This window comes from Anomaloglossus baeobatrachus, chromosome 5 (genome assembly GCF_048569485.1).
Source record: "Anomaloglossus baeobatrachus isolate aAnoBae1 chromosome 5, aAnoBae1.hap1, whole genome shotgun sequence".
NCBI classification, from domain to species: domain Eukaryota; kingdom Metazoa; phylum Chordata; class Amphibia; order Anura; family Aromobatidae; genus Anomaloglossus; species Anomaloglossus baeobatrachus.
The window spans coordinates 432415447-432428612 of record NC_134357.1 but is presented as its reverse complement, the minus strand read 5'-3'; the positions used below and the strand labels follow the sequence as shown (position 1 = coordinate 432428612).

General features: G+C 43.5%; 1 protein-coding gene across 1 annotated transcript in view; it reads right to left on the bottom strand.

Annotated features, from left to right (window-relative positions):
• Positions 1-2461: 2461 nt before the first annotated feature.
• CDH26 (cadherin 26) overlaps positions 2462-13166 on the bottom strand; it is a 144102-nt gene continuing 133397 nt past the window's right edge. The window contains exon 21 of the mRNA XM_075350387.1: positions 2462-11875. Within this exon, the coding sequence (XP_075206502.1) occupies positions 11687-11875 (189 nt within the window). The 3' untranslated portion in view covers positions 2462-11686. The remainder of the gene's footprint in view (positions 11876-13166) is intronic.

Here is a 13166-nt window from a genome sequence, read left to right as displayed (position 1 = left end):
ATCTTGTAATCAGTCAGTGTGCCTGTCTATAGGACTACAGATACTCAATGTGCTGTTTTGGTGACATGGTGTGTACCACACTCAGCATGGACCAGAGGAGGCAAAGGAAAGAGTTGTCTCAGGTGATTAGAAAGAAAATTATAGACAAGCATTTTAAAGGTAAAGGTTATAAGACTATCTCCAAGCAGCTTGATGTTCCTGTGACTACAGTTGCACATATTATTCAGAAATTTAAGATCCATGGGACTGTAGCCAACCTCCATGGATGTGGCCGCAGGAGGAAAAGTGATGACAAATCAAGGAAACGGATAATACGAATGGTAACAAAAGAGCCCAGAAAAACTTCTAAAGAGATTAACGGTGAACTTCAAGCTCAAGGAACATCAGTGTCAGATTGCACCATCTGACGTTGTTTCAGCCAAAGTGGACTTCATGAGAGACGACCAAGGAGGACACCATTATTGAAAAAAAATCCTAAAAAAGCCAGACTGGAATTTGCCAAACTACGTGTTGACAAGCCACAAAGGTTCTGGGAGAATGTCTTACGGACAGATGAGACAAATTGAACTTTTTGGCAAGGCACATCAGCTCAATGTTTACAGACGGAAAAATGAAGCAGATCAAGAAAAGAACACTGTCCCTCCTGTGAAACATGGAGGAGGCTCTCTTATGTGCTGGGGCTGCTTTGCTGCACCTGGCACAGGGTGTCTTGAATCTGCAGGGTACAATAGAATCTCAAGACTATCAAGGGATTCTAGAGAGAAATATGCTGCCCAGTGTCAAAAAGCTTGGTCTCAGTTGTAGGTCATGGGTTTTGCAACAGGATAATGACTCAAAACACACAGCTAAAAACACCCAAGAATGGCTAAGAGGAAAACATTGGACTATTCTGAAGTGGCCTTCTTTTGAGCCCTGACTTAAATCCTATTGAGCATCTTTGGAAAGAGCTGAAATATGCCATCTGGAAAAGGCAACCGTCATACACGAGACAACTGGAGCAGTTTGCTCTTGAGGAGTTGGCCAAAATACCTATCGGGAGGTGCAGAAGTCTCATTGACAGTTACAGGAATTGTTTGATTGCAGTGATTGCCTCAAAAGGTTATGCAACAAAATATTAAGGTAAGGGTACCATCATTTCTATCTAGGCCTATTTCATAAGTTTTATTTAAAAAAAAAAAAAACTGTTGAAGAAAGGTTGAAAAGCAGCAATGTCTGACTTTCATTTGTTCATTTTCATAGATTATTTATTTATTACTTTTGTCAGACTCAAGTTATTTCTGTGACCATTGTGTCCATCTGTTCAGGACACTCTGCCTGAACAATGGATATATCACAGGCAAATATAGCTAAAACGGGCTCTACATTTACTGGAGTTCAGAGAAAAAGCTGGCCATAACTCCGTTTCCGAATTTCAATTACATCACAATGATTCTATTTTTAATAGGGTTAGGTTCTAATATAAATATGAGATGTCAAAATTGGGATCCCTACTTTAATAGGGAATTCTAACCCCACCTTCGGGTCTAATGGCAATTCAGAAAACTGGGATACGGCTCGCTTTTTGTGGGGGTTCTCAAACTGTAGCGCAACCTCAGCTATCCCTGTCTTTGATATAGCCAAAGATCACTCGGGAACATTGTAAATGTGGAACCGTTACTGCCCTGCTGGAGATACCACACACATCCAGGAGAAGTAAAATATGAGGTGGTTTAATTCAACGCGTTTTGAAGTGTAACCCCACTTCTTCATCAGGAAATCCATCAGGACAGTCATACTGGTGGATTTCCTGATGAAGAAGTGAACTAACGGTTCCACATTTACAGTGTTCCCGAGTGATCTTTGGCTTTTTCGGTTACAGGTTTTACTTCTGGTTGTGTGATACACAACCCAATAAGGTGAGCACATTCCCCTATAATATTTATTCCTTGTTATTGGGCTCTTTTCCCTCCAGCTTTCTACACATGTCTTTGATATAAATACTGCCTCAATTTTCTTGAGGGATTATTGACTATGAAAAGCACGGATAACCCAACAAACAGCTCCCCTATCTCTGCTTCCATGGTCTTCTTTGTGTACAGAGAATTGATGGTAATTAAAATAACTAGAAGTGATTTTTCTTAGTGAGAAGATTTCAGCTTGACTCAAAAACGCGTTGGTTTTTGGGACTTTCTGGTACAATATCGTTCTCTTATCTCCATCTGATGCTTCTGGATTGACAGCCTCCGCACTACAGCTATTTTTTGGTGATATCACCTGGTGGAGCAGCCTTGTACACCGTTGTCAGATCGTTGTCGTCCGCCATTCCAAAAATGATGCCCGCTCTTTCGCTCAGGTGAGCGCTATATTGCTTGTTGTCATTTATTTTACCAAACATTTTTACTCTGTGGAGTGCCCTTTTTTATCATTTCAGGTAGGAGACTTCCATTTTTTACCTATATACGTACACGTTATCACACAGACATAAGTTTTGGGGTGATGATCCCCACATTGTATTGAGGTTTTATTTTTATTTATTTTTTTTTTATAAAAGCAAGAACCAAAATATGAAACCGCACACAATGTTTACAAAAAGCAAAATATCAGATTTAATTTATACACAGCAGTATAAAATATAGTAAAGGTATAAAAATGTACAGTCAGTGATCCGTAAGTCACAAGCCTTCTTTGGTGCTACTTATTGGGCAGGGAGAGCCGAGAACTTTTCTAAAAGTTCTTCAATGTTACAAGAGTTTGGCACGTTTAGGGCACATTTGTCCAGCTCTACAAAACTGAAGGACTATCCTTAATGGGGGTGTTCACTAATTTAATAATGATGATGACCTATCGCTAGGATAAGTAATCAATATCAGATCAGTGAGCATCCAACACCTGGTTCCCTAGCCTCTCAGCTGTTATTATACATGGCAGAACACAGCATCTTCATACACTGTGTAGTGGCTGCTGCCGGGTATTGCAGATTGGATCCTATTCTCTTCAATAGGAACTGATCATCAGTACCCGTAAGGAGCCAGTACACAGCCTATGAAGCTGCAGAGTTCCAGGTCTGTACATTGTGCATATCTGGACACTGAGGATGATAACAGCTGGTCAGTGGGGATCCAGGTGTCAGAAACACATTCAAACCAGCCACTTTTGGTTAAAGCGGGCTTTACACGCTACAACATCACTAGCGATGTCGCGAGCGATAGCACCGGCCCATGTTGGTGGCGCATCACGGGGTGATCGCTGCCGTAGCGAACAATATTGCTATGACAGCGTCATACGCAATTACTGTTCACCGATGTCGCTGTGGCCGCCGAACAATCTCTCCTTTAAGGGGGAGGTTCGTTCGGCGTCACAGTGGCGTCACTAAGCGGCCGCCCAAGAGCAGCGGAGGGGAGGAGATGAGCGGCCGGAACATCCCGGCCACCTCCTTCCTTCCTCTTTGCCGGCGGCCGCAGATACGGTGTTGTTCCTCGTTCCTGGGGTGTCACACATAGCGATGTGTGCTGCCGCAAGAACGACAAACAACCTGCGTCCTGCAACAGCAACGATATTTGGGATTAGAACGACGTGTCAACGATCAACGATTAGGTGAGTAATTTTGATCGTTAGCGGTTGTTCGTGCGTTTCACACGCAACGACGTCGCTAATGAGGCCGGATGTGTGTCACGAATTCTGTGACCCCCAACGACATCTCGTTAGCGATGTCGTTGCGTGTAAAGCCCCCTTAAGGTTTGGCAGGATTGGTGATATTGGTACTTATGTGGGGTCTGAATCTCAACACCCCCAATGATCAGGTTTTTGAAATGTTAACCTTGATATTTACCAGGCTTAAACCTTTAGTACTGGTGCTCAGTATCTCAGCCTCATTTACTTTGATCAGCAGATCGGCAGGAGTGCCAAGAGTTGGACCACCAGCAAACTGATACGGAAGACCTATCCTAAAGAGAAGTCATCAATTTTGTAAAGCTGGATGCTCCTAGTTTTATGTAAGTAAAGCTTAATAATATTTGTATCATTGAAAATTCTGAAACTTTCTAATAAGCTGTTTTAATTCCTCATTGTAAAAAATAAACAAAACAAATGCAGCTTGCTATCAGTGAATAGAACCATTCTCTGCTTACATCCACACCCGGGCAACCTGTGCTGTATACGCAGCAGTTCAGCAGCACAAAATCATGTAGAAAGTGTCTCCAGGTTCATTTTTCAGGCTCTACAGACTGAGTGTACAACATGAAAGACATGATCAGAGTGAAGAAATCCCCATGTATACTGCTAAATTAGTGGTTGGGAATAGTCAGGGGACCCGATCGGTTCCCTTTAAGTCTGTGGATGTAATTCAGAGCCAGCTTATTCATTGACAGCAAGTACAGACTGAAGAAAAAGTTTGACGTAAGACGTGGAAAGTAGTTTTGGCGCGTTATTTTATACAATGATTAAGTTTATTTTTAAACACAAAAAAAGAAACTCACTTATCAGTCAATAAGTTATATGATATTTTGTGGTGTGATATAAATAAGTCTAAAATTCTGAAGTAATTTTAAAACATATCTCTATAGTAGCTGGACCTCTACCCTCTTCTGTGCTGATACAGAGCACTAGATTCCCTGCATAGACAAAGTCAAACGACACAATTCTGTTGCCTGCATTCACCACTAGAGGGAGCAAAGGAGCCTGGGTTACTCAGTATAGGATATTATGGTCACCAACGGCTCCTGATGGACCACATTGACTATATTGGGATCCATTGTTTCTTCTGTCATTTTACTAGAAAAGGAAAGACCAGCATGATGTATTTTTCTGGCTTCTTTGAAGGAATCTGAAATGCAGATGTGAATGAGGTCGTATATAATAACCCTCTGTGTGCTTCCTCTAATGGCAGCCAAAATGTTATCCTTTAAAGGGAACCTGTCACCACTTTTCCGGCCTATAAGCTGCGGCCACCACCACCGGGCTCTTATATACAGCATTCTAACATGCTGTATATAAGAGCCCAGGCCGGGGGTATAACATAAAAAACACTTTATAATACTTACCTAACGGTCGGGCGGTGGGCCTTATGGGCGTCTCCGTTGTCCGGTTCCTGGTGCCGCCTCTTTTGGCCATTTTTGATCTCCTTCTCTAGCCGCGGTGCATGACGGGTCCGACGTTCATTCGGCAATCAGGTCCTGAGCAGGCGCACTTTGATCTGTCCTGAGGGCAGATCAAAGTATTATAGTGCGCCTGGCTGGACCTGCGAGTATGTATGACGTCATGCACACAGGCTTCAGAAAGTGGATGAAGATGGCCGAAAGGGGAGGCGTCCGCACCGGAGAACGGAGACGCCCATTAGGCCCACCACACGACCGTTAGCTAAGTATTATAAAGTGTTTTTTATGTTATACTCCCGACCCGGGCTCTTATATACAGCATGTTAGAATGCTGTATATAAGAGCCCCGTGGTGGTGGCCGCAGCTTATAGTCCAAAAAAGTGGTGACAGGTTCCCTTTAAAGGGGTTGCCATATACCAGGTATTAAAGATCTTTCGATGCGATTAGGTCATAATTATCATATTGGTGGAGGTCCGACACAAAGCACCCCCTTCGATCAGCTGATATAAACACCAACAGCGGCCGGATGTACACAGTGAGCTGAACTGCACTGCGCAGGTCCTTTTAATGTGTAGTGGATGCTACTTGGTACTGAAGATCAGCTCCTATTCTCTTGTTCTCATCTGGCTGCTGCCAAAAGTAATAATAGCTGATCGGTGGTGGTGCCGGTCGTCGGACCCCCACCACTATGAGACTGATTACCTATTTTAAGGATGTCATAAATATCATATGACTGGACAGCTCCTATAACTTAAGAAATTAATCAAAGCTGTATATAAAATCTAATGTTTAAATGTGGGGATTCATTTTAAAGGGAATCTGTCAGGAGGATCAACCCTCCTAAGCTATCTATATGGGCATGAAGGTCATTGGAAGGTGAATAATATGATATCTCTTGATATCTGCGATCGGATGTCTTATTCCAGAGAAATCCACGTTTTTCTTAATATGCAAATGAGCTGTTAAGATTTATGGGCTGAACACAGATCTCCTTGAGAATCTGAATCCACACGGAACAGCAGAAGTGAACTGTGCCTTATTACAAACATGTGCAGCTGTCCTTTCACAGTCCTGGCATCTCTGCTGCAGAGTTGTGCGTGATTATACCAAACACAGTACAGCAGAAGTGAACTGTGCCTTATTACAAACATTTGCAGCAGCAGTTGTCCTCTCACAATCCTGGCCTCTCTGCTGCAGAGTTGTGCCTGATTATACCAAACACAGTACAGCAGAAGTGAACTGTGCCTTATTACAAACATTTGCAGCAGCAGTTGTCCTCTCACAGTCCTGGCCTCTCTGCTGCAGAGTTGTGCCTGATTATACCAAACACAGTACAGCAGAAGTGAACTGTGCCTTATTACAAACATGTGCAGCTGTCCTTTCACAGTCCTGGCATCTCTGCTGCAGAGTTGTGCGTGATTATACCAAACACAGTACAGCAGAAGTGAACTGTGCCTTATTAAAAACATTTGCAGCAGCAGTTGTCCTCTCACAGTCCTGGCCTCTCTGCTGCAGAGTTGTGCCTGATTATACCAAACACAGTACAGCAGAAGTGAACTGTGCCTTATTACAAACATTTGCAGCAGCAGTTGTCCTCTCACAGTCCTGGCCTCTCTGCTGCAGAGTTGTGCCTGATTATACCAAACACAGTACAGCAGAGATAAATGTTGTCTCACTGCAAACACATAACATTGTTGGTTATCAGTGACTTAGTGACAAAACGTAGAGTTGGGGGAGGAAGGTTGAACTAAATAGACCTAAGTTTTTTTTCAACCTATGTGACTATGTAACATTTGGAGTGATCTTAGCTCTGCCCCCCTCCCCCTGCCAACACTGACTGTCTTTCAGATGGAAGATGAAGCACTATGAGAGGACAGAGGACACATGTAGTGTAAATATGTTAGTACAAAAGAAGCGGTCTCACTGTGGAGCTGAGTATCAGCATGAGAGCAAGGCAAACTTGGTGCTCACCTTGAGAGGTTGTGAGAGTCACAACCACTGATATGCATCCATAACTGTACTTGCTCCAAACATAACAGGAAATCCAGGAGAAGAAAGGGGTATAGGCGCTCTGTCGAGAAAAAGTGATTAAAACTGGTATATCTTTATTGGTGATTTATTAAGGTCTACATGTTACAGAGTAGAACTCCTTCTTCAGGACCAGAAAACGAAACATGTAGACCTTAATAAATCACCAATAAGGATATACCAGTTTGAATCACTTCTTCACAACAGCATGGATACACCCCTGTCTTCTCCGGATTTACTGACATGAGAGCAAAGTATGAGTCATTACATGTCTCCCACTGGTAACACCCCTTTAATTAATAATCATCTCTGGTGGCAGACTCTCCGGGAGATCTATGTCAATCACGTAGATCTTAACAGCTTATTTACATATAAGAAAAACATGACTGTCTCTGGAATAAGACATCGGATCACAAATATCAAGGTATCATTTTTTTCAGCTTCCTATCACCTACATTCCTCTATAGACGGCTGAGGAGGGTTGATTCTAAAGACAGATTCCATTTAAAAGGAATCTGTTATCAGGTTTTGGCTGCCCTACCTGAGAACAGCATAAATTAGATTCCAGCAATGTATACTGGGCTTACTGCTATAGATTTGAAAGAAAAGAAAAATAAAAATAGAAAATTCACAGTTTTACTAGTCCTTTTAGTGATTAGCTCTGTACAACTGCACCCTTATCAAGCTGCTAATCAGTGGTGGGGAGGGGTTATACAGAGCACATGAATATGGAGGACTTAGTACTCCTCTTGTGAAAATCTACTGCTGAAAAAAACTGGGATTTTATCAAAACTACAGCAAGCAGCCCAGGACGTGACACATAGCTGGAATCAGGATCTCTGTCCCTACATTTTACTGGTCTAAGATTATGTAGCAAAAATACAATGATAGATTCCTTTTAAGGCTTTGCGTTAATACTACGGATCTTCTATCTACTATTATTGATCACTCCATAGCTCCAGTATGTGACGAGGAGATAGATACAGTTCTGTTCTTATTTTGGACGGTTCTGTTCATCCTCTTTGCCACAGAAATACACTATATACAGCAAAGCTATTTAAAAACCTAGCAAAATGGAGGGACGCTTGGAGAAGGGCGTCCCCGTATATGTCTAATATCCCAATTCTTCTGTACAATTTCTATTGGGTAAACTGCAGAGTATGTGAAGCAGATCCCACCCGGCTGTAAGAATCAGATGCTCTCAGTATTTTTGGAGAAGACATTTGTACTTCTATTTTTAAGGAATGAGTTATAGCAGTGATCTCCAAATTGTGCTTCTTCAGCTGTCATAAACCTACAAGGCCCTCTGGCACCAATGCCCAGGGCAATGCTATGCCCATCTCTCCATGCTACTCTCTTGATCTTATATTCTTATAGAAGATCCATAATCACTCCTGACCTGTCTGTGTTAGTGAATACGCACATTCCCCATAGTATGCAAATGCTGCAACATTTTTTCTAAGATATCTGTATTGTGCTGATCCTCTATAATTCCTCCTGGAAATTATGATTAAATTGACGAATGTTACCATTTTGCGTGTCTATAGTGTCTGGGCCTATATATTCTGCACCATCCAATCTCTGCTGACAATTTCAAAACTGTGTATGTATACACGCTATTGACAAGGGGGAAAACTAACACTGTTGTCAATCTATCCATGAATTTAAGGGAGGAATACAAAAGGAAAAGCAGAGCGCACAAGAAAACATGCTCCAGAATTGCTATTCCAGTGGAAAGCCAGTATTCACTGAAACATGACATGAAAGCCGACAGATTGTGACCACATAAGTTTTTCTACAGCTATGCTGGCTCCATTAAAACACATATATATATATATATATATATGTATATATACTGTGTGTATATATATATATATATGTATATATATATACACACATACACAGCATATATATATATATACAGCATATATATATATAAATATATATGTATATATATACTGTGTGTATATATATATATATATATATATATATATATATATATATCCACACATACACAGCATATATATATATATACAGCATATATATATATATATATATATCTATATATATATATATATACAGTATATATCCATTCTACTACTTAGATTTCAGACATAGAGCCTCATCCCTGGCTTGTGACCTCTTCATCTCTCCCTGAGTTATACAGGACCTGTCACTTGCTGAAAAAATTGGCATTCTGATGCTCTTTTCCATGCTGTGCTGCGTTGCTCCACTGCATTCCATTTGTTTAGTCTAGAGCACAGTATGTGAAATCTCTGCTTGTAAGACAACTGGGCATTTCTTTATAGTCTTCTATGTGTCGTGCACTTTCACCCCTCCCTTCCAGACACTGCCAAACAGATTACCTGATCTTCTGACAAGCTGTCAGATTTTTGCCATTGCTAAGCTGGGATTGACAGCGTCTGGGAGGTTGGAGTGAAAGCTCACGCCCTTAGAGAAGACTGTAAAGAAACACTCAGTTGACCTGATAGCTCGTCAGATGATCAAGCAGTCTGTCTGACAGCGTCTGGAAGGGAGGGGTGAAAGCGCATGCCCCAGAGAAGACTATGAAGAAACGCCCAGTTGACCTACAAACAGAGATTTCACATACTGCCCTCCAGAAGAAACAAATGTGAATATCTCTGCAATGGAGAGGTTTTCCGTGTTGTGCTGCGTCGCTCCATTGCAGAGATATTCAAATTTGTTTTGATTAGAGCACAGTATTTGAAATCTCTGCTTGTAGGACAACTGGGAATTTCTTCATTGTCTTCTCCGGAGGCGTGTGCTTTCACCCCTACCTTCCAGACGCTGCCAAACAGACTGCTTGAACATCTGACGAGCTATCAGATTTTTGCCGCTGCTAAGCTGGAATTGGCAGTGTCTGGGAGAGAAGAGTGAAAGCGCACACCCCCAGAGAAGACTGTGAAGAAACGCCCAGTTGACCTACAAACAGAGATTTCACATACTGCTCTACAGAAGAAACAAATGTGAATATCTCTGCAATGGAGATATTTTCCGTGTTGTGCTGCGTCGCTCCATTGCAGAGATATTCAAATTTGTTTTGACTAGAGCACAGTATTTGAAATCTCTGCTTGTAGGACAACTGGGAATTTCTTCATTGTCTTCTCCGGAGGCGTGTGCTTTCACCCCTACCTTCCAGACGCTGCCAAACAGACTGCTTGAACATCTGACGAGCTATCAGATTTTTGCCGCTGCTAAGCTGGAATTGGCAGTGTCTGGGAGAGAAGAGTGAAAGCGCACACCCCCAGAGAAGACTGTGAAGAAACGCCCAGTTGACCTACAAACAGAGATTTCACATACTGCTCTACAGAAGAAACAAATGTGAATATCTCTGCAATGGAGATATTTTCCGTGTTGAGCTGCGTCGCTCCATTGCAGAGATATTCAAATTTGTTTTGACTAGAGCACAGTATTTGAAATCTCTGCTTGTAGGACAACTGGGAATTTCTTCATTGTCTTCTCCGGAGGCGTGTGCTTTCACCCCTACCTTCCAGACGCTGCCAAACAGACTGCTTGAACATCTGACGAGCTATCAGATTTTTGCCGCTGCTAAGCTGGAATTGGCAGTGTCTGGGAGAGAAGAGTGAAAGCGCACACCCCCAGAGAAGACTGTGAAGAAACGCCCAGTTGACCTACAAACAGAGATTTCACATACTGCTCTACAGAAGAAACAAATGTGAATATCTCTGCAATGGAGTGATGCAGTGCAAAACGGAAAAGAGCGGCAAAATCAGGACAGCTCAAGGATTTTTATCAGGTATTTAGCTCAGTTTTTTAAACAAGTGACAAGTCCTCATTATAAGGGTATTCCATTCGGAAGCATTTATTACTTTTTTAATGGACAGGAGGTAAATATTAGATTGGCTCCTGTTGTCCATTTCAAGTTACTAATGCTGGAAAAAATTGCAGATTGCTATAAGCTGCTGTTTCCATCAGTGCCATAGACTTTGAATAGTGCAGCAGATGCGGCGTTAAAACGGTGTCTTGTAGCTGGGAGTTCGGAAGGGGTCGCAGTGGTCAAACCACCAGCAATCTAGGGAACAGGTCATAAATGCTTCTGGCAGGAGAGCCCCATTAAGCACACTCCTGCTTGTCTCTCTTACAAGTTCTTGAAATAGATGCAAGGTATTTCAGCAGCTGTCTTGTCTGGCTGTTCGCTCTAGGTGCTCCTCATCAGCCATCTTCCCGTCATCTACACTATTTAAGCAATCAGTCTATCTTGTCCAGAAATGAGCCGGAGCATTGTATTTCCATAGCTCCTGCCTATGCAATCATCCCAGCAGCCTGTCCAGAGATGTTCTCAGCAGTCAATCTCAGCGGTCGATCACTTAGTGGACTGGGACTGCCTCATCTCCCCATTCATCCCCCTTGTCAGTTTCTGTGCTAAAAAGGAAACAGTACAATACACAGCGTATAATAAAGCGTCTGCAGCAAAGAAATAATTCATTCCCCTCAACCTCTCGCTAAATTAGCCTTTGTGAGATCCTTTTCAGATATATTCCCCAGGATTGCTCAGTGCAATAGCAGGCAGAGTGGATACAGTCCACGGTCCACACGGCACAGCGTTACTTCTTGCAGATCTCTTCCAGTTTGGAAAACTTGGGGTCGAAATCATTCAAGAATTTGAAGTCATTGATGTTGTCTGGGAAGGTAATGGAGTCCATTGATTCAATCCGCTCTAATTCCCCCTCATAGGCATATGTGCGCGGCTTGTAGGAGCTTATTTCATCATCGCCATTGATGCCCTGAAGTCTCTGGAAAGCAAAAGAGGTAAATATTATTAAAGGAGTTACTCAGCGGAGAAACATCTTTTTAATTTGCTCTATTAGTAAATTTTGATGTAATGGAGGGGTGAGGGGTCTCTTGTTCGAGATTCACATCTGTTGGCCAGAAAGTTATTCCTGTGTAACACTTGTCCGATCATTCACAAACAACCCACTTATTTGTATGGGTGCTGTGGAGGAACACTAAGGGGCACTTTGCACACAACGACATCGCAAGCCGATGCTTGCGATGCCGAGCACCATAGTCCCCGCCCCTGTCGCAGCAGCGATATCTTGTGATACCAACCGTAGCGAACATTATCGCTACGGCAGCTTCACATGGACTCACCTGCCTTGCGACGTCGATCTGGCCGGCGACCTGCCTCCTTATTAAGGGGGCGGGTCGTGCGGCGTCATAGCGACGTCACACGGTAGGCGGCCAATAGAAGCGGGGGGGCGAAGATGAGCGGGACGTAAACATCCCGCCCACCTCTGTCCTTCCGCATAGCCGGCGTGAGCTGCAGGACGCAGGTAGGAGATGTTCCTCGCTCCTGCGGCTTCACACACAGCGATGTGTGCTGCCGCAGGAACGAGGAACAACATCATATGTGTCACCCTGGGCAAGCCAGGGGACACAGGTCATCACACCGCCACACCCTACATCACAGTTAGGAACACCAAAGCTAACCAAAAATCCTTGTTGCCTTCCTCCAGAGGCTGATGATTCACACCAGGGGGTGGGCCAGGCGGTTGGCTCCACCCACCGAGGAGGACACAGCTCTGGAGGCGGGAGAAACCAGGCAGTCCAGTGAGGGACATGAAGGAGTTAACAGGAGAGTAACCCAGGCAGGGCTTGAGTAAACAGCTAAGAGGAGTTAAGGAAGTGAAAGTAGAAAGAAGTAAAGTGGTAAAGGAGGAAAGCAAGAGTGGTGACAGAAAGAAAGCCTGAAGTAGTCCAGCTGTGTGCAGGACAGGTCAGCAAGGTCAGCAACGGCGGTGACTGTCTGGAGGGGGACCGTTTGGAAGTTCCTGGAAGGACCGCGGACGGGTAGTGGCCCGGCGGTCTGGAGCAGTGTTCCGAAGGACAGTCAGCACCAGGGCAGGGGCCTCTCGGACCCTGGCAAGGCTAGGAGTCGCCATAATTTGCCAAATCCGTCAGTGAAGGGGACGTAGATCCCCCAACAACCAAGTCCCGATTGAAGGCAACAGCCCAACCAGAGTAGGAGAGACACCGCCACCGCCAAGGCACCAGTCTCTCAGGGCCAGCGCCTGCGGGCAAAGA